Consider the following 22,586-nt stretch of genomic DNA (forward strand, 5'->3'; position numbering starts at 1 on the left):
GTGACCAATGGAGTTTCTGCCTCACCTCAGTTGGAGGGATGAGTTAGTGTGTGGATACATATTTATAGAGCTCAGTGTGTAGCATTTATTTTCAGCAATGCTTTTCGATCTCCCAAAATTCCCATTAGGCTGGTGAGCAACTGAGAGAGATCCTGGAAATAGTTTGTCACTGGCCCACCACTACAATTCCTTTAGGCCCCTCCCCCAGCACATTATCCAAATTTTCAATGTTTCCCATGCCCCCCAAAGTGTTCCTTCCTTGTGACTTTAAATCTACATATGTACCTATAATTGACAGAATAGGGAAAGGAATGATCAATCTTAATGCTGCAAAAGATTTGACAAAACTTATTATCAACATTATTTTGCAAAATTTGGCTTGTTTGTAAAATTTTTTTAAAATGTAATCATTTTTATAAATCTTTGTAGTTGGAATTGTTTTGGAAACAGCATTCATTGTGGGTGCTGCCTCCTTTTTGTGACTTCTTTGTAGCTATTAGCATGCTATAAATAAAATTTCTGAGTATTAAGAGAGAAGATAATGTATATCAAGTGACAGAATATTTAGCTAATGAAGTATTCTGTTTCATGTTGTCGTGAATAATTTTAGTTCACCACTAAGGTCTTTGGATTAGGGATGTATGCAACATTTGGGTTTAAGTTGCTTCAAACACAAAACAGCGTTTCTCAAGCCCTTTGGAAGAGTTTCATCATAATGGGATTTTTTGTAATATCTTATGTTCAAAATGGTTCGAAACAAATTTTTTTGCATACCTGGAATCCCTTTCTGGCATATTTGGTTACCAACATAAATAAATATCATTGGGTTTAAACTTTACTAAAAAGTTTAGTTTTCATAGTGGCATATAGACACTGCATAGGTTAATAGGAGAGTGTTATTGAGGGTTAGGTGATAATCTATGATTTCACGACCTGGTTCACAACATTAAGCCAAAAAGTAAGCTTTACTGACCACAATAATTAGGCTTATGCATAGCCTGAAATTAATTGGTTTATTGTACCATCTCAGGGCTGTCAAACGCGTGGCCCACAGGCTGGATGCATCACGCGCTGGCCATCCCCACGCCCGGTTTAATGAAGGGGGGAAAAGTCCTGAAATGTCATGTGACAACATCATGACACCCCCTGCATTATGTGAACTCAGTTAATATTCATTATTGTTAAAATAGTTTTTTACAATTTCATTTATTTTTAATAAGATTTCTCGGTTGTTCAGACCCAACAATTTCGTCTAGATTAACAAATATTGACATTATTTTTTTAAAAAAAATGAGGATAATGCAATTTAGACAGTTCAGCGACTAATTATCTCCCCCAATAACAGATAAACTTCCACCCCAGTACCTTGACTTTAACTACAACTCTAAAACTGGAAGAAATGTAATGTTTTTAATGCTATTTTAAGGGCTGATAAGGTAGAAACATGAATCTCAAGATGGGGGGGTGCAGAGAAGGCCCACCACCTGTGCCTTACTATAGATATCTGTAATTGATGGAACTGGAAGTTGCCAACTGTATCATGTTATAAAGTGGGCAGAAACCATAGGACACATGTCCTTTAATTAGCTACACTTTATACCAAATAGGGTTTTAAAAGTGGTAGTTGGTTCCTTGAATTGTAATCCAACCAGAAGCCAAACAGAACCAGTGCAGTTCATGAAGCATGGGTGTCCGTGGGACAACCTGCCCAATTCTCATGCAGCTGTGGAACCACTGGCATCTTTCAAATGATTATCAAAGCAACCCTTTCTACACATTGCAATAAGAAGAGCCTCAGTCTGAGAAAGGATACAACTGATGAAACAAGATTAGTGTGAAAGACCCTCCTGAACACAGCTGTCATCTGCCTATCAAACATCGAGGGCCAAAGATGAAAGAATTTACACTAGAAGTCTCAAATACCCACATCAACCTGCTAGGGTTGAAGCTTAGTTCGTTCTTCCTCATCCAAACTTCAGAGTAAGTTGCTATAAAAGATACTGGGCTTTTTGTTATTGTTTGTTTTAATCAGGAAAAAAAATCAATTACACAAAATAGTAAAAAAACAACAACCAAACACATAGAAGAATAGATGGGCTTATATTGCCTAGCAAAGTATCTGAAAAGGTAATTTCTTTTGACTCTAAAATAAAGGGCTGGGTAAAGCAGAAAAATAGGAAATGATGAACTTGTACTGTCTGCCAAGCAGTCACATAAAGAAGGGGGAAGTATTTATGCACATCAAACCAGCAAACAAAACAAAAGGGTTATGTGTTTTATAGTGCCATATTTAGGGAGTTGCAATTGACTATAATTCTAAGATCTTGAGTAGAAGCATAGGTAGTATGCATATTCTGAGCCTGAAAAAAACATTTTTAAAGATCTATCAGTAGGGCCCTGTATATGGTATAGAGGGAAATCCTGGCATCTGGAACAACAAAGTTGGTTGGATAGTAGGAATTAATATATTTAAGGCAGCTCAGATTGCACAAAGGAAATTTATTCTAGTGATAGCAATCAAGATTCCAAATTTTAAAATAGGATGTACTTATATAAGAAAATATGCCAAAAATCTATACACTCACCATACCCCACACCCTTTTAATAAGCATTGGCAAGCAAGAATCATGTCCTGAAAGTGTCCTAGGATAAATCACAATATAAGCTAAAGTTTGGGTCCATATATCATTCAAAGCCAGATGTAGGCAATGTTCCATCCTCCTGCTTTGGAGATGCAGAGAATGCAACAATGAATGCATTCATATTCATATAATGTGGAAAAATACCCAAAAGACAATACTGGCACAAGACTACTTTCATAACGTTTCCAGAAAATTGTGCTTAATACTCTGCTTCATTTAAAAGTGCTATCAGCAAATGTACAATAACTTTTGTCAGTAAACAATGATGGACGTTAAAGAAATGTTATTTTCGTCATTGCAAAAAAAAAAAGACTTTTCTTCAGATGGAAAAAAAAGATGACTACGGTAGCAATGCATATCAAAACGTTCAGTGAGACTGTAGTTATCTAAACTTGGTATATTCTTGCAGTCAAGATCACGTAAATCAACAATAAACCATTAGCAGTAGAAGCAATATAGCTCGTAGAGCAAAGCCGATTTTTCTTTCCGGTCATCAATGAATTTAGTTGAACACGGGCCTCGCTCCCGATCTCGTTGACATCGGAAGCAGGAGAGCAAGAAAACGCTTGATCTTCAAAGGAGGTTGGCAAAGGAGGGGGTGAGGGTGAGGGAGCGACGCGGTTCAGTGGGTGCAGCGCAACACGAGCGACATGCGGCGGATCAAATGGCCGACACTAAATCAAATGCCTTCTGCAAGGCCGAGCAATAGATATGGCCCGTTCTTATTTAGCAACCGACTTTCTCCCCCTGTTTAGGAAAGTTACGGTTTCGCTTCTGCATCGGAAATCACGGAGATCCCGTGAGCCTGCTTAATTAAAGACACTTTCATTCCGTCCCCCAACCGGTCCATTTTTATTTTTCTTCCCTCACGCATAGATCTATGAACAAAAAGTGAGCTCTGGGATTGGTTGGAGCGTCAGATGGCTTCCCTGCTCCTTCCTGATTGGCTACAGCGAATCACTCGCGCTCCCAATCTCGCCAATCAAGAAAAAGGGTGCCAACTTTTGATTGTCGCGGAGGGGAAGCTCGCGTCTGCTTACCTTCTCTGGCCGCTTTCCTTGTAGGAGGTTTCGGGTAAAGAACCGACGGGGGGAGTCTGGCGCGGCGCTCCCGCAGGGGTTCCAGCGAAAAGGTTCGCGCCACTCCTGGTGGGGTTCGTCAGTATCCCGCGGTTCTTCGACGAGCTGGCAGATCCGAAGTCTCCGTCCACGGTGGGTCCCGGACGGCTCGCGTCTTGGCCAGCTTGCACCCTCGCCCCGCTTGTTTGTTTTATCCGCATGTGGCTAAAGTGAATTTTAGTATAAAGATAATCCCACTGGTCAAATCCAGTTACAAGTTAGCCTTACTGAAGAACGGTTCTTAAATCCCGGTTCAAAATGCTTTGGGAGTGGCCGTATTAGAACGAATGGAGCAATGCAAAACTAATCCATATTCATATTGTCTGCCTTCAAACTACACTATTTCATGTTTGTTCTCATCGGAAGTGTATCCTAAATGTGCTTTTTTTTCCAAGTCGCAAACTCTGACTTGAGAGCCGAAGAAACTTCTTGTATGAGAAGCGAAACGTTTTCGACGAAAAACCAGAAAGTCCAGTTGCCACTTGGAAAAAAAGCACGTTTGGGGCAATCTCCATAGACATCGGAAGTGTATATATCTGGGTATTTTGATTTTATCATTTCGAGTGAAGACCTAGAATTTAAAACTCCCGTTGGAGTCACGTTTAAGCCTGTTTTTAATTTGGTTGCTACCTGACTTTGTGAGATAGTGTTTGGGTAGAATATGAAGACATTTATTGTAAAACATTTTTGTATAAATTTTAAATTTATTTAAATAATTATATAAACACTATAAATAAATAGGTTTTTTTGTAAACCTGATATTTTTCATGTCAAGAAGAAAAAAAGTAAATGTTATACAGAGAACAAAAATGATATTTATGTTTGTGAAAGGATCGAATGGGAAACTTCTAATTCAGATATGTTTGGTGCTATTAAATCTGGGATGTAAAATTCTGAATGGCTTCCAGATAGCAGCAAAGAATTAGTATTCTATATCTCTTTTCTACTATTTTGTGACTATCTGAATTTTTATTTTATCAAACTCATAAGTAAAATTCTGATATGTTATGTGAATAAAATACAAAATATCAAATAATGTGATTAAAATTAAAAACTAATATGGTAAAGTATCATCCATGTAAATACTTTGTAAATTATTTTAATGATATGTTGATATCTGACATTTTGGTAAATAGATCTCCACTGAACTTGTACAAGATGGTACCTTGTATACATTCAAGAACATCTAAAAATGTTACTATTTATAATATTAAGAAAGTGAATCTAAGAGACTGGATCAAAGCATCATTCCAAACCAACCATCTTGCATCCAAAGATGGACATGTTGAGTAATCCAAACACAATTCATAAGTTTTATTCCAGCATAGGAAGAATGACATGGAAGGTTTTGCAGTTTCCCCCCCTCTGAAAATTCCACGTTTTCATTTTAAGCCATAGTCAATTTTTGTCCTGACCAATAAATGTATATATATTGCACTGGAAAACTCAGCAAAGATTCTTATGATTTCTGGAATAGTTTCCCATTGGTTCCCACCCAATTTTTCCACTGCATGAAGTTTTTTTTTCTAAAGTAGGTATCTCATGAGTCTGTCACAAACATTTTGGGAAAGATTAAGAAATACGACTTATGTTTGTATGAATGCACCCATACAGGGAGAATGCACCCATACAGTATGTAGGCAAGCTTATTTTTCGTAATTTTAAATCAGTCTTTATTTTCCTAGCATTACTTTCTGTTATTCACCAAAGAATATCACAAGCTGCTTTGCATTATAAATTGGGTACTGGCATGAAACTAAATACATTGTAAGGGTTAATCTAATATACATATTTTTCCTTGCAGCTAAAGGAAATGGTTACTGAACTCTTTGGGCATTTTCATCAATTTTAATTTGTGTCTGTCTTAATAGATTACACTATTCTTTAAATGTCTCTGCTATTGAATCTCTTACGGCAATTACTGGAGTATTATGGTGTGGTCCCAGAACTGGTAAGCAGATAGATATGTGTTTGCATTATTACTATTATTTTATATTAAAGGGTCTACATTCCATACCACTTCTCTTTCTCTTGTCTTCTGAAAACGTCAGGCTATCTCTATACAGGTAGTCCTTGACTTAAAACAATTTGTTTAGTGACTGTTCAAAGTCCTAACAGTGCTGAAAAGTGACTTACAAACACTCCTTGCACTTAATCATAGCAGTGTCCCCATGGTTACATGAACAACATTCATGTACTTGGCAACTTGCATGTATTTATGACAATTGCAGTGTCCCAGGTTCTTGGGATCTCTATTTGCAACTTTCTTTAGCTTCTGAAAGACAAAGTCAGTGGGAGAAGCCAAATTCACTTAATGACCACAGCAAAAAAAAAAAAAAAAGGGTAAAATTGGGCACTTGACTTAGTGATAGAAGTTCTGGTCCCAGTTGTGATGGAATGGGATTTGAGGTTTATCTTCCAAGCTGACTGGCTGTTAATAGCTATGAATTAGGCGTCATATATTCCTGACGCTAAATTCACTTTAATTATGCTGCAAATGAAAACAAGAAGCAGTGAGAAATTACAACCTTAGTATGCACATATTTACATTGTTTCGAAGCAGCTGCTTGCTGTGTTTTACTATAAATAATTTTAAATTAGATTTTTTTATCTCTTCAGTTTAAATAACATATCTGTTGAAGTGTCTTTGCAGCCCACAGCTCTAAAGTTACAAAACTTGAACCAACAGACGTGTCCATTTGGAACTAAGTCACTTGTTTTGCTATTATTTTTCTCCCAATTCAGGCCTTGCAAAGGTGTAAATTGTATCTAAATGGCCTTGTTCGTATGATTGGACCTCATCTTTCTTCAAATACCTTTTCAAGAACATGCTTCCAAGAATTATGTATCAATTCCAGGAATTGTTTGGTGAGGTTATCAATGTTTTTCCCTCTTTTATTCCTTGAGGTTATATAGACATCTATATATTGATTGCATCCATTCTGTTTCGTATTACGTTTCAGCCTTAGATAACTTGCTTTCTTCATTTGCCATTGCTATTAATAGGGAACGAAAACATACTGGCATTTACCTAGCATCTCCAATAACAGAGTTCTACCCTATTAGAGAGGGGGGGAAGATATTTCAATCTATACCTCACAAATACTTCCTTCTAAGACTGGAAGTTCCTTTAGGATACTATGACCATGGCACAAGGGCTATAAATTACCATCCCTTTCCATTAGCAGGGCTTTCTTTTATGTTTCAAAGTGTGATGACCCAGAGTGTAACACAAACATAACAAAATCCCAAACGTAAATAAATGTCCTTTAATGCCTTCAACTTGGCCCCACTGTTCAATAATTCTCAGTTGGAGATAAAACTTACTCAAAAATAGTCTTCAAAAGAAAGCAATACAGTCCAAACTTAATGAGCAGATAGAGGTGAAATAAAAAATCTCAAACAAACTACAATGAAGGAAATTCCACAACGGACCAGGATAAGTAATTACCAACTTCAAGGAGATAACAAGGCAGTCTGTTGGAAGGACGCCAACCAAGATAACTTCAGCCCAAAATAAAACACTTTGCTTCTGACAACACTGTGTTGTAACAGTCCCTCTTATATACTATTCTCCCCAGCTGCAGCTAATGAGAGGAATTGTGTCCACTTCCTCTCTCATAAGCCAAGTTGTTTCCTTCTCTGTTCCTCCCTGTGTGTCCTAGGATGAAGAGGGGAAGGCCTGGTTCTTCCTCTGACTGGCCAGCTGGCCTCTGCCCTTCCCCAGCCTCCTCCACAACCTCCGGAGCCACACCTCCACTCCCTGTTGGCTGTTCCTCCTCTCCCTCAGAGTCCGACTCTACCAAGGGCATGACACAAAGAATGAAAATGTCTTTTGCAAGCAGAACTTGAATCTAGTTTTTATAAAGCAATATTTATTTATTTTTAATAATTTAAAAAATACAGGTAGTCCTCCACTTATAATAATTCATTTAGTGACTGAAGTCACAATGGTGCTTCCTTACAGCATCCCCATGGTCATATGATTAAAATTCAGATACTTGTCAATTGATTCACATTTATGACGTTTGCAGTGTCCCAGGGTCATGTGATCATCTTTTGTGATCTTCTGACAAGCAAAGTCAATGGGGAAGCCAGATTCATTTTACAGTTATGTTACTAACTTAAAAACTACAGTGATTCACTTAACAACTGTGGCAAGAAAGACCGTAAAATGGGGGAAAACTTACTTAGCAAATGTCTCACATATCAACATAATTTTGGGGCTCAATTGTGGTCGTAAATTGAAGACTCTGCACTACAATTTAAATAACTGTAAGTCATATTTTCCTCACCATGTCAGATATACCGAGATTTAGTTGATATATAGTTAAGATAATTAACTTTTGTTTGATTTTTTTTCCGTTTAAAAATGTTTCCATTTAACTTCAACAAGCTTCTCAACCCTTAGATATCCTGGGTTTCAGAACGAAAAAGATACGGACCTACTCGAAGTTTAGTTCGTAGATTGGGAGCGTGTCTTACCTTAATTCCTTTTTCAAGACCTCACTTTCAGGTATATGTGTTATTTGTTAAAGTTAAAATGAATAAATTGTTAATTTACAGTATATATTTTTCAATATTGCTATATATCAGGGATCTCCAATCTTGGCCACTTTAAGACTTGTAGACTTCAACTCTCAGATTTCCTCAGCCAGCTGCTATATATAACATATAATAATAGAGAAAACATATCACATAAATTTATCATTTGGGAAAAAGTTGCACATGAATTAATAGAAATTTTAAATAACAGTGGCCATTGTAAAATAATAAGTAAAAGAGATTTAAATGTATATGTCATAGTCACCTAGATTTTTGTATATATAATAGAAATATCAAAATAGATAATTTTCAAAAGCCTAATTTCAGACAATGAATGAATTATTAACTCCCTCTTGCTACTTTGAATAATGTTTGAATGCCGTTTGTTAAAATTTGTGATACGTAATATATATTTTGTTGTGTGCTGCTACTATTACACTGTACTTCAGCTGAAAAATGTTGCAACTGTCATTATTAAAAATAAATAGGAAAACATATTATCTTGTCATTTTAGTTTTCATTCAGAGGAAGATTAATAAGGATTTTAGTCATTGTATCCTAAATATCTTTATAAGTTATATAGCAAATCTTACTTTAGGCAGCTCCTTACCTAAAAATGGATGAGTAGAATTTTGGAAGAGCTAAAATTTTTGAAGGATTGGTATTATTACTATTAAATAATACTAATAATAAGCAATATATCTTAATTCTTTTGTTTACTCTGATCAGAGGTATTTACAGGGGACATGAGGAGGGGTAGAAATAACAAAGAACAGGTGGTCCTTGCTTAATGACCACTCATTCAGTGGACGTTTCAATGCATTTTTGTACTTACAATGGTGGTAGTATTTCTACAACTCCTATGATTGCAACCCAGACATTCAGCAACCAGCTTGCCATTATGATGTGGGATGTTGCAGTGTCCTGTGGTCATGTGATCCCCATCTGTGACCTTATGTACTGGATTCCTACAAGTATGTTCAGTAATAAAGTGTCTATGGAGAGTCTCAGTCATCCAGGTCATGATTGTCCCAAAGGTGCTTTTTCAAGAGGCAAGTAGACTTTCTGGTTTTCCTTTTGAATACGTTTCACTTTTCATCCAAGAAGCTTGTTCAGTTCTGACCATCCTCACCATCCAGTCAGAGATGAAGAAGCTTCTTGGATGAGAATAAAAACATCTTCAAAGAAAAATCAGAAAGTCCAGTTGCCTCTTGAAAAAGCATCTTTGGTTCAATGGTAAAACTGGCAGGAGGTTGCAAATGGCGGCCACATGATGTCCATGCCTAACCACCTGGGGTGATTTGTTTAACAGTGGTAACCAGAGATGCCAGAATTTCTATCCCTAAGAGGTGTTGTCCTGTGATGCCATGATTTTCAGCCACTTTCCTTACCCTGTAATTTTAGTCCCAAATTAGTATCTGTAAACACTGCAATATCACCGTGGTATTCCTGTACCTGTGCCATGAGATAGCAATAGCACTTTGACTTATATACTGCTTCACAGTGCTTTACAGCCTTCTCTAAGTGGTTCACGGAATCAGCATATTGCCCCCAGCAATTTGGGTCCTCATTTTACCCACCTTGGAAGGATGGCAGGCTGAGTCAACTTGGAATCTGGTGAGATTCGAACTGCCAAATTGCAGGCAGCCGGCAGAAGTAGCCTGCAATACTGCATTTTAACCATTGCGCCATTTTAACTGCTCTGAATTTTAACATCATAAAATTCAGTATTTGCATAGCAACATGGTTCGTTCTAATGAAACTGGGATTCTGCAGTCTCATCTTCTCCTTAATTGCTTCTTTTCTGTTGAAAAGGGATAATAGTATTAGAACAAATATGTGTCTTTTGGATTACTGCTAGAAAGCTAATAATTAAAAACAACTGTTTATTAAAAAAGTGGGTGTTTTTTTTAACGCTTTAGCTTGTCCAAAGTCTGAAGTCTTTTGAGGAACAATACAGCACCGTTAATTCTGTTCAACCATCTCTTGCCGATGCCCTGTGGATGGTAGATGAAGACAGAAATCTATGCACTAAATTCAGGCAAGTAAAACCAACTAGACATTTTTCAAGTATTGTCAGGTACAAGCCCGAAGATGACCCAGTAAAATCCAATTTATTCCAATCCTGTTTTTACTTATACCTAACGGGAAGAATCTTGCCAAACTAAAACTATCATCCGCTACCCTGACAGAATTATCCTGAGTGATTCTAGGATGTGGCTTCCTTCCCCATTCCTTTTGGGATTGCACATTCTCCTAATCTGGGTTTCTCGCTGGTGGAATTTACTGCCTCCCGCCTGGGAGAGCTGTGTGCTGCCAAGACTCCCCTCCATGGATTCTCTAGGTGCATGTTCTCTCGGTGGTATATCTATCAGTTAATCATTTCTTTATTCAGTCAATAATCAGTGATGCCATAATTAAGAAAATAAAAATAGTAACATAGAGCACCCAGTGCTATAAGAAATTGAGAAGACTTAAATAAATAAGATAGCTAATCTTAATTAACTCTTACTGTTGATTAAGTATCTGTATTTTTGAAATGGAATTGTTTTACGTTTATTGTCATAAGTTTATGGATTTTGAAAAATCAGTGCAATGCAAACCACAGAAGCACTGATGCTATAAACAGTATATTTACTATTCTGTTCGGAATGCTATTTATAGCCAATTATTTGGAGTAAATCCTACTGAATTCAGTGCTACTGCTGTGTATATATGATCGAGTTGTAGACATTTCAGTTTATGTGTTAGGCATGCGAGTTTGCTTCATCCCAAATGTCTTGGCCTTTCGAATGCTCATATTTATTTACACTGTGGTATCTTGATATTTTCTAGATTTGAGGAATGGAGAGGGTTTGCCACTCCATCTGTACTTCCTTTGCCAATTTCTTCAAAAGAAAAAAGTGAAAAAACAACTGTTGAGGGTGAAGATGCATTCGAAAAAATTCATGTTCTTGAAAATGAATTAGCACATCTTCGTAAACAGATTGCTGCAATTTTGGCAGCAAACAGGGCAGTAAATGATCAATCCTGTAAGTCTGTCTTTCTGGATCCAAATGAATGTGTTTCTATGTGTTTCTCTTGTTCCTAATGATATTAAGTCATATTGCCATCTGACGGCAACTTTTATGTAGAAAATTGTCTTGTTTATAATTGCTTCGGGTTATGTTTGCACCTAAAATTTACTCATTTTATCATCAACAGTAAGAGGAGCCCAGATTCTTTCTAAACATAAACATCTAATTAACTTACTGGCTAGGGGGGATGGTGGGACTTCGAGTTGAATTTAAAGAATTGCACATTTATTTCTACTTATTTTTTAAAAGAGATTGGGTTTCTTAGATCCCAATGTGCTGCTTGACAATTTTTTTTTCGAAACTGAGGAAATGTTTTTAAACAGATAGCATGAAAATTTCTTTTCAGAGAAAAAAATGAATTCTCATATTTTGTATTTTGTTATTAATAAGAATGTTAAAGATATGTAGCCTGGGGTAAGAGATGGGATCAAAATTATCTAATGATCTTTGTGGTTAATTAGTATCAGTACCAGTGGTGTGTGGTCTTATTTTTCTCTCTTTTATTTCATTAGCTCCTTTTTGATTATCCATGCTTTCTGGTTTTCAGACGTAGTACTATTCTAAAATAAGCAGTCACTATCTACTATTACATTTATCCATCAACACTACAGGTGCCTGTTTTAATATTACCTCTCTCTTCAATTGTTTAATAGGTTCAGACACTGGGACTTCATCAAACACTCCTAATGATTTCCCTCAGCCAGGAATGGTTTTTATGCCAGCTCCTACTTCTCTTTGTAACGTAATCATACCTCCACCTCCACCACTGCCCCCTTCATTTGGGTTAAAGTCTGATTTTGATTCCCATAATTCGGCAGTTCAGCTTATTAAACAACGTCGGGCTATAAAGACTGAAAAGATCAAAGATAAGGCTGAACTTCAGAAAGCTATTCCTGATATGATGGATGTTCTCAAGGATATAAATAATATTAAACTCAGAGCTATTGAGAAGTAAGTTGAACAAAATGTGAATTCTTTTTTTTTTAAAGTGCTGTTGCAAACTTATAAAACTGCACGTGGCTTGGTTCTTGGTTATCTGCGCTTTCCCATGAGAACCAGCCCAGATATTTCAGTTTGACCAAGAAAAAAAAGAGGGCTTCACTTTAAAGAGGTAAAGGAACCTGAGATTCTGTGTCACTGCTTTTCAGTGGTTTTCCTGGTCCTTAGGAATGGCAATTGGTTTTCACCCTGACTGCTTCCCCAGGTTGTTTAGGCTTGTAATCACACAATCCCTTTTTGGGACTCCCCCCCCCCCCATTTTCTAGCATAAAACACATATTGGATAAGCTAGATTTGCACATACAACCACATTGTTCATTTAACAAACAACTGATTCACTTCACAACCAGTGTAAATTTGACTTCAGTCACATGGTAACACATGACTGTGATGACTTCTGACCAAAATTCCGGAGTCGGCTGTGGATTGTCAAAAGAGTACCTGTAGTAAAAAATAGCGGAGTACAGTTTAAACATCAGAAGGCTGCTGTTCTGACCCAAACCATGTTCCAAGGAAACAAACACAAAACAGAGGTAACAGTAAAACCTTTTAATGATTCTTTATGAATTCCGTTCCTTCATGGTTAAAAGGCTGTTTCAAACTAATTGTTTCTGATAAGAACGAGCCTTGCCAAGGTTGTGCAAGGCTGCCAAGAATACTAGATAAAGTTACTAAGAAATATTTCAAACACAAAGAGTCTCCAAACACCAGCCAAGATACTCCGAATGTCCACAAGGCTTGAGTGCAAAAACTTTGCTTCCTGCAAAGAACTCAGATGGCATTTATCTCTTAAGGGAGGAGTCATTACCTTGCAGCCTTATTCCCGAGTCGCCCGTGCTGCTGCAGCTGATCTTTCCTTCAAACAGCCCTGTGTGCACACGCACTGGGCACAGGTTCCTCGGGGATCTCCTCATCACTGCTGCCAGCCTCCACAATCTCCAAAGGCAGCATTCCACTCCCTGATGGTCCTGGCCCCATCCCTGCATTACACACAGGCCCCTTATCTGAGTCCTCGCTCTCCAAGATCCATACTTGCTGCTGGCGAACCACAACAGCTGCCTGCTTTATAGCTGCCTGCAAAATAACATGTATAATATTGTTACAGTTCATAGGTCAAGCAAGGACCTCTAGAAAGGAGGATGCTGAATAAATTAGAACAAAAGCAGATTAGAAAATGTAACACATGTTTAATTTTTCAATAGCAATGTCTTGCATTAGAAATTGCAAATGTTCTGCTTTTCTTTCTCCAGATCTCCTGGAGGTACACCTTTACCCAAAAGAAATAAGGTAAAGCCATCTCAGTGGGATCCAGCAGCTTTAATAGCAGAAGCTCTTAAAGAGAAATTTGGATCACAAAGCAGTTGCGATGATTCATTTGACAAAGAGAACAGCTCTTACGGTGCTTCACCATTTTCTAGTCCAGATACTCCAATGGTATGTATATATATATATATATATCATTCTTTCCTTAAATAGTTTTTTTAAAAAAATTGAATTAAATTAATAATCCTATAGAGGAAAATATTCTGGAGATGAAAAGTCAAGATAAATACCCCTATAGATAGTATGGGGATAGAACTTAATGACCACAGCTGGAATTGTATTCTTATTGTATCCCATGAAACCTTGAATATATAGAGGGTTCAGAGCTCTTGAGTGATTTGGAAGGGTAGTTCAGAGTCAAGAATTATTGTACTTTCTCACAATGCTCCGAATAGGAGACTTGAATTTTCCCTGTCTCTAGCTTTTTACATGCTCTGTAAAGTTTAATACGGGTAGTCCATCATTTAATGACCACAATTGGGACCGCCAACTTTTTTGCTAAGCAAAGTGGTTGCTATGTGGAAAATCACACAACTTCAACTGTGCTTTCCAGCTCAAAGCTGACAATACTAAATGGTTTCACACCTTCGGCTTTTATTTGCTCCTAACCACTTCTCTGGTCTTCGGAATGCTCACCCTGACACTGAGATCATTAACAAGAAGGCAATTAATGTTTGTATTTATATTTATTTATACATATTTATATTTATTGGGAAGAAAGGATTACAAGAGAGTAAGCAGGTGCACGATGGAAAATACACATTCAAAGCCATGCACTTGTGCTGGCAGCTGCAAGGGTGCTGTGCAAACAGCTTGGTGTATTTCCCATTGTGTCCCTTTTTATCCTGTCCTCTCCAGGTTTTCTGCCCTGTTGGGGGTAAGCGGATGGGCCAGACCCAGGGGAGATTGCCTACACAAATCACTTGCTTTCCTTCCACGCCTTGCAGAGTGGAGAGATTGGAGAGGAAGAGATTATAAAGAGAGTAAAGCACACAAAGCGGAATACACTGAAGTATTTACATAGCATGCTAGTGGCTGTCAGCCTCAGCATCTGGATTTCAGTGAATATTCCTCTTACTCTCTTGTAATCTCTTCTCTCCAATCTCTGCTCTGCAAGAGATGGGAGAGAGAAAAAGAACAGGTCAGGTGTAGACTCCAGTGCTGATTAATAGTGATCACATGATTGAATGACGGCACCATAGTTGCTGAATGAGACAGTTTGTAAGGAAGGGCTACTTGTATATATATATGAGAAATGCCTTTGTAAAAGACTTTTTTAATCACAGATTGTTTGATGTAGACAACTGTAACTGTGATAAATTACATCAATTCAGATTATGTCTGGCTTTTATGAATAAATGACAGCTGGAATTAGGAATTGGGTCAATATAGGATTTGAGAGCAATATTTCGCATTGATTCTGGTCCTATTTGTCTGAGCGCTTTTAGAAGATGCTGAATCCTTTCTCAGTTGATTACTGTGGTTTGCTCGTGGTCCCTCGGAGCTTTCTTTTTGTCCTTTTGGCATTCAAAGGCCCCTGATTTTCAGATATATAAAGTTCTAGTGTTAGACACCATCACAATGCTTGTGATAACCAACCCTGTCTTTATCAGTGCTATCACTCACTGTATGAAAGCTATGATGAATGGAAGTAAGCTGATAAGCTGAGATTCAGTCAGGCCAATTGAAGGTGTTTGTCAGAAGACAGACTAATAGGCTGAAGATATTGCTTGTTCTGAAAAGAACTGAACTCTTCTGAGAAATTGGTTTTATAACGTCTTCATCAATTGTTCTTTTTAGGCTATAGATTTGATGCTCTATTAAGCGAACCTTTGCTCTTTTTTAGCTGGTACCCATGTAGCACTGTTCCTAGACTCAGGGAAAACTTTCTACCATGATCCTCGTCTTAATCATCTCCCGTGTAGACCACTATTGTGGATCCTACATGGTTCTGCCAGTGAAGTTGTAAATAATGTAAACTAAGGTAATAACTCAATTGCTGACAATATTACGTAAATCACACACCAATTCCATTGGCTTCCATTCTATTTCAATACATACGGAAGATGCTAGTATAGGTTTTTCTATGACTTTAATTGTCTGCTTTTAAAAATGATTTATTCTTACTTTAGCTTTATTATATTTCATTTTAGCTTTATTATATTTCAATTTAATTTGTATGTCACCTTGAATCAAAAAGCAATACAATTATGAATAAAATGTTTTTGATTACAGGTTGATTGTCGCATTTTGAAACCAAGCACGAAGCAGAGACTTAACAAAACTGAAGAAGTGACAAATGTATCGTCTTCAAAAGCGAAACTTCATATATAGTCATGATGTTGATCTTGTGGAAGCAGCTGTGACTATTGGGACTACTATTATTATTTATTATTGCATTGTACAAAGACTTACAAATCTAACAGTTCTGAACACTCACTCTGTTGAGTGTTTACGTGAATTTTTTAAATTGCATTTTTTATCAGCTATAAATCTCTATAATTTTTTATATCCGTTTTATGATATTGGTTTCAAAGTATTAGTCAGATGACTAATGTGTAAAAAGATAGTAAAAAGAACATGTTATTTCCTTGATATATGGAATCATTTTAAATTTCCCTAACTGATTCTTATAGCATTTGCTTCCTCTTGTATATAAGTTGTGAACTTTCTGCAGTTGTGAATGGAGTGGAAGATTATGAACAAACATTGGAAAGTATATTGATATTTGACATTTATGATGCAAATATTACTAATGTGACTTCTTATTAACTCTGTAAATTTATCTTCTAAAATAGCTTTGTTTTACTGTATGTGCAGATTTATACTTCTCCATAGCTTAAATGTATCAAGTTTCACAATTCTTGTGTGTTTGTCAAAGTTTATGCAGGGTTACTCTCATTAATAATTAGCCCCTTGTCTTGTAATGCCCAGATGCTAAATGTAAGGGAGTCATCTAAAATTAGTTCACACATCTCCACAAATAGCTAAATCAGCTTTGTCTGAGCTGGTTCAGAAGCATTAGGCAGCACTGGCTGCGAATCCCAAGACTTAAATGTTGCCTAGTGTAAATGTATATTTATCATTTCTGCTGATATGCTCTTGTTTGTAGTTATTTGCATCTTCTGTACACAATATGACATTGTGTCAGATCCATATATCTGCCATTCTTCATAGAAGAAGAAGGTGGGGGTGGAAAGTTGGTATAAGAAATCCTTTTTGATGTAACATGGATATATTAAATCTTATACTGAATTTGGATAACCCATGATATACTATGGAGGGACGGAAACCAGATGCCTGGAAACATGTCACCTCTGAGAGAGACAGCCATAGGATGAAGAGACCATAAAAATTCCTGCTGGGAGATGTCTCCTGGGAACCTCAAAAAAGATAGTTCCTAGAAGAGGGAGGGGGGAATAAACATGTTGGCTCTTTGTTTTACTAAATACACATCAAGAGAAGGGGAGGGGTCTTAAACTCCCTTATCTATTCCTGTATGCCTGAGGCATGTTAGATGCTGCTTTTAATCCCTACATGAATCCTTCATCTCAATAAAGGATTCCTTTTGGTTTTCAGAAGTTCATTCTTGTTGATTGAATGGAAAAAGTTCTGTAGCCTGACACACTGTATTGTTCTCAGCAGTTATCCTTTTAACTGAATAACTTTGATAACAAGAAGAATAAACCTAGCAGAAGATAATTGGTTTCCTTATCAAATATGTAGGTACTTCTTTATGGCAGTATATTGACTCATACTTCGCTATTGTATGTTGTTACAGTCTTCTTTCTTGGGTGGGAAATACCTCTGCACTGATATTTGCAGAGATGTATAATGAAAGGTTAGCAATTATTTGTAATTTGCATTGGGATGTTTCAACATTGATGTCAGGTTATTACTAAATAATATGCTACAATTTAATCAGCACTGAACTAATATATTTAGGCACCTTCCTTAGAAGTTCAGTCTTTAATTTAAAGTGGCTTGTATGTAGCTTTATTTTTAAAAGTGTGCTCTGTCAAATGGTTATCTTTACTAGAAGGAAATATCTGAAATTAGTATATGATTTAGGAATTTATTCTGCTTAGTAGGCTAGTTTCTTATTTTCCAGAGTGATAACATGATATATATCAAATCTTCAGCACATTTTTTTCTACCTATAGAAAAACTTGAATGTTCTTTCAGGAAAAGATGATGTCTAATTATTATTATTAGTTTTTTAAAAGAACAGAATAATTATTGGATAAGTTGAAACGCAACATGTTAAACTTCTGCTTGGTTACATGTGTTGTGTCACTGATTTTTTTTCTCACTGCATAATAATGATTTTCAAGACAAAGACATTCCAAGTTGCATAGTGCAGTTTTGCATGTATGTTCATTGTGGTTCAAATCTTAATAACACAACACAACAGAAATTGTCTGCTGTGATCTAAAGTCAGAATTTAATTTTATCTAAGTTCTCAATTATTACAACATTCAATATATAGGGAATGGATTCATAACTGAAAACTGAAATAATGATTTTTGTAGGATTCTGGCTTTGATGGTTTTTGTGAATAACGTTTTGTATGCTTTTGGCTTAAACTTATTATGCACAATGAAGAGGATACAGGATGCATTCACACCACTCACCTCAAGTATTTATTTCCTTTAGACACCTTTTCGGAGTCTTTAGAGCAGTGCTGTCAAACTCCCGGGCTTTGGGCTGGATGCATCACATGCTGCCCATTCCCAGTTTAGTAAAGGGGAAAAAAAAAATCTCAATATGTCATGTGATGCGGCTGTGACATCCCTGCCTTAGAGCAAGTAGCACATTTCCAGAAATTAGTTAGCTCATGCAAATAACCACTAGAGGGCAATAAGACACTACCTGCAAACAGTTGTGTCCTCCGTAGAGACCCCTTTTTCAAAGCTGTTCATTCCTAGTTTCTATGCCCACAAAGGTGTGCAGGTAATTTGGTTATATATAGTTAGCATTTAAGAGTTGTGGTGGACTTTTCTTCCTCAATATTAATCCCTCATTTCATTTCCTCTCCCAAGTCCTGATTGATGCTATTGCTCAGTTTAGATATCCATAAGTAGCTGCTGTTGCAATTTGCTTTGGGTCAAAGCAAACTTTCTGCTTGTTCCTAACTGTATTTTTTTTTCCAAAAATTTTATTAATTTTTAAACGACAAACATATACAAACAAAACACAAAACATGAAAACATAAAACATCTTTTTGGAAAGCAGCTTGATCCCGGGTTACATCTTTTTGCACAGACATAAATTCAAGTTCATGCTCACTTTTATATACCATTCCATATCTTATTTACCATTCTACATTTTCTATATAGCTTCTCCCCTCTTTTCACTCTCTTAATTCTATTTTATTTATTTCATCTCAGTTTAAATCATTATACTTATATCCTTTATCTGTCCTGTTTTTAATCATTCAAATAATAATTTCCAAGAGTCCCAAAGACATCAAGCAGTCCAAATACACACAGGCTGTTTCATTTAATACTTTTTTTTTCTTTTTTCACTTTCTCTTCCTGGGGCTACAATTCGGTTACAAAGTTCCAATTAAAATGTATCTTTTAGAAGTCTTATTACAGTTTAGCTCTAGTCTTTTAAATTCCAAGCAGTCTCCTCCAGCCAAATCTTAGTCTTAATTCTTTTCCTCTCCCTTCCCACTTACAGCAAAAAAAAAGGTTTTTTCAGTGTTCAGAAATCTTTATTGTCCCCTTGGCTTTAATTTTCCAGTTTAATTACCTACTGATGCCAAAGCGGGTTTTTCCAATTTCTCATTCATCTGCTGTCACCGTAAGGAGGGAGAGTGAGAAAAAACAAACTTTCCCTTTTCACTTTCATTCACTGCTTCCAGATCTTCTTTGGGAACGATGTATCCTTTTCCAAAATTTAAATTCCAGGATATCTTAAATATTGCTTATCAACCCGGTCAGCTGAAACTTTCACTTCTCAGCTCCCTCCTGCACATATTTTTCCAGATGAGTGTTTCTTTGTGGCAGCCATTTCTGACCGCCGCTCTTACCGCTTTCGGAAAAGGGAGTTAAGCCAGCTGAGGAGGGGAGGTGCGATTCTCCTTGACCCCTGCCGGGTCTCCCCTATCTTCAGTCACCTCTACGGGGTAACTATAGCCCTGAAGCCGGCTGGCTCGGGGCACTCCAGCAGCGAGCGCAAGCAGAAACCGCGCACGATCGCGGATTCCTGCCGCTGCTGAAGCCCTGCAAACCAGTAGTCCAACTTGTTTCTAACTGTATTGTGAGTCAGTTTTTCTACCTGAATGGTAGGGATAGGACAGGAAGCTCAGGATGCTTCCTGTCCTATCTCTATTCCCTTTACTGTTTTTCCTACTGATACAAGTCTGTGGAATGAAATCTGGCCCATCCTGATGCATAATTAGCCTGTGCTTACAGCTGCTAGGTATGCTATATGGAAAAAATATAGTTTGGTACACCTGTTAGTCCAGAGGACTAAAGTAAATAACAATAACAGTACACCTGGAATAGAAGTACAGTGCTGCTCTTCAGACTTATGTAGACATTAAATATGATTCATACATACGATTATACAGGTAGTCCTCAACGTACGACCACAATTGATCCCATAATTTCTGAGAGTTCCCCCCATTTTATGACCTTTCTTGCCACAGTTAAGTGGGTCACTGTAGTTGATAAAAAAACAAATTGTTAAGTGAATCTGATTTCCTTATTGACTTAGCTTGTCACACAATTACAGAAGGGGATCCCATGACCCCAGGATACAGCGACTGTCATAAAATGAATGAATTGCCAAGCATGTGAATTTTGATCATGTGACCACAGGGATGTTGCAACGGTCGTGTAAAAAACAGTCATAACTCACTTTTTTCAGTGCCGTTGTAACTTTGAACGATCATTAAACAAACTGTTGAGGACTACCTGTTATAGGAAAGTGTAAAAAACTGGATACCTAATTTGAAATTTACTCATAGGTATAAAGCCCTCCGGAATCCTTGAAGTTGAAGGTCTTCACTGCCATAGGACCATGGTAGAATGCAATTGTGTTGGAAGATTTCCCATGGCAATTTGCTATGTTCAGCCTTTTGGTAGAAGGCAAGCTATACTTCGCACAAAGAGCATTTGGAAGGGATAAAAATTCTCCTATATCTTGAAATACTAAGTTTAGGAAAGCACAAAGCAAGGGTCTTTTTAAATGTAAGACATCACCTGCAGGCACATATGCACCACATTATTGGGGTTTTTATATGGCTTTTATATTGTTATTTCTTGAATGGTATTATTTAGTGTTTAATAAAAGTTTTTTTAATTGGTGTGAGCTGCCCAGAGTCACATATTTGAGATGGGAAGCTATATAAAATGGAACAATAAATTACTTGGTTTGATATAAAGAGTATTAATTCGTAAAAGTCTCAAATATCCCTTTAGCATCACTGCATAGCAGCCACAGCATTTCACACAAGCCTAGACTTGACTATAATACTAAGCCTTAAGATGGTTTTCCAGTGTGTGTGCGTATTTGCTTTAATACACCTGAACCCAACTTGGCCAACTAATTTGATCACATTATGTTCCACAAAGCATGTCCTTAAAATTGTGATATGCTGACAGTGGCAAATTGGCACAGGGTAATTATAGTTTATTATTACCCTGACTTAATTCTAGTTTGCTTTGAGTTTCTGATACTGCCATTAATAGGACTATAGCAAAAACATGCCAAGCAACCAAAATCATGTTTATAGATTAATATGGTTTTTCTCTAGAGTCCCCTAGCTACCCTTCCTTTTCCTGTTCATCTCCTTGTTGACAAAAACCTCCCTTGCCTGCCAGCTTGCCTAGTTTGGTAGCAGCCTCTCAAAGGGAGAAAAGTCTTAAAGTGCCATTTACTTGCATGCAGAGATAAGTGTTAGTTTTTTTTAAATATACATATATTTTGCACTTGTTATATGTTAATCACTCATATTTGTAGTCAACCACCTTCATTCGTTCCTTACTAATTCTCAGCTCTAGCCTTATTTTATGATACATACAGTATTTTTAAGCCCATTACATGAAGCTTATGTTTATCTGTCTCCTGACACACACCATTCTCCCTTCCATATAACAAACTTTTTTTTGACATTCAATTGTAGCAACGGACCTCACATTAACCACTAACTTTCTATCAATATTTGCTTAACTTAACATTTTTCCTTCCAGCTCTAAGTATTTGCTAAGCACTGCATTTATTCTCATGCATGGCTTTTAGATCACTTTTTTTCCATTCAGTGACCAACCTTTCTTTCTATGTGTACAAAAGCATTCCATAATTCCCACTTATTCATTTTATTATACTTTCTTTAAATCAAATGTCAAAAATGGAAAGGATTAAGGACAAGTTAATTAGGCCAAAGATTACAGCAATAATATTAAAGTCTCTAGTGAGTAAAAATGAAGAGTATTACAGGATATTAACCATAATTTTTTTTTTTAAAAAAAGCAGTTTTACTTTTCTGGCAGCATTAACTAAAGCACCAATTTGTTGCCAAATAACAAAATCATTAAATCCAATTATGTGAAATTTGGCAACCACTTGTAAGAGGCAACCATGCCTAATAATTATGTTCAGTTCTTGATAACAGCTACCAATATTAGCTGTTCCCTTTAAAGGAGAAAAGCCTCATTTTATTATTTTGGTATGAGTCACTCATAAGAAGCTATAATTTTTGCAAATAGAGCTCAATTTCAAATTGCATTTGATGAAAAGCAGGCTAAGAAATGATTTAAAAATATTGCGTGACAGGAAGAAGCAATAGTCTTGTTTTCCAGGTATATTGAAAGAGAAACCCTTGGAAGCTTGGAATTTCAAATAAAGGTTAAGGGTTCTTATTACATTTT

The 22,586-nt window shown here is 36.7% G+C and overlaps 1 protein-coding gene across 1 annotated transcript; it reads left to right on the plus strand.

The window, feature by feature from the left end:
- Nucleotides 1–3,638: 3,638 nt before the first annotated feature.
- Nucleotides 3,639–16,187, plus strand: MTFR2 (mitochondrial fission regulator 2). The gene is made up of 9 exons (XM_087916688.1): nucleotides 3,639–3,853; nucleotides 5,632–5,711; nucleotides 6,506–6,628; nucleotides 8,172–8,276; nucleotides 10,228–10,346; nucleotides 11,141–11,337; nucleotides 12,036–12,333; nucleotides 13,632–13,815; nucleotides 15,940–16,187. The coding sequence occupies exons 2-9, from the start codon at nucleotides 5,649–5,651 to the stop codon at nucleotides 16,036–16,038; spliced, it is 1,188 nt and encodes a 395-aa protein (XP_087772814.1). The 5' UTR covers nucleotides 3,639–3,853; nucleotides 5,632–5,648; the 3' UTR covers nucleotides 16,039–16,187.
- Nucleotides 16,188–22,586: the final 6,399 nt, after the last annotated feature.

This window comes from Pseudonaja textilis, chromosome 1 (genome assembly GCF_049901715.1).
Source record: "Pseudonaja textilis isolate UNSWEBS1 chromosome 1, rPseTex1.2, whole genome shotgun sequence".
NCBI classification, from domain to species: Eukaryota; Metazoa; Chordata; class Lepidosauria; order Squamata; family Elapidae; genus Pseudonaja; species Pseudonaja textilis.

Excerpts from the sequence above, each read along its gene's own strand:
- MTFR2 (XM_087916688.1), top strand. The coding sequence starts at position 5,649 with ATGTCTCTGCTATTGAATCTCTTACGGCAATTACTGGAGTATTATGGT. Across the intron at positions 5,712-6,505 it reads ATGGTGTGGTCCCAGAACTG|GCCTTGCAAAGGTGTAAATT; the intron begins GTAAGCAGATAG and ends CTCCCAATTCAG. Across the intron at positions 10,347-11,140 it reads AATCTATGCACTAAATTCAG|ATTTGAGGAATGGAGAGGGT; the intron begins GCAAGTAAAACC and ends GATATTTTCTAG.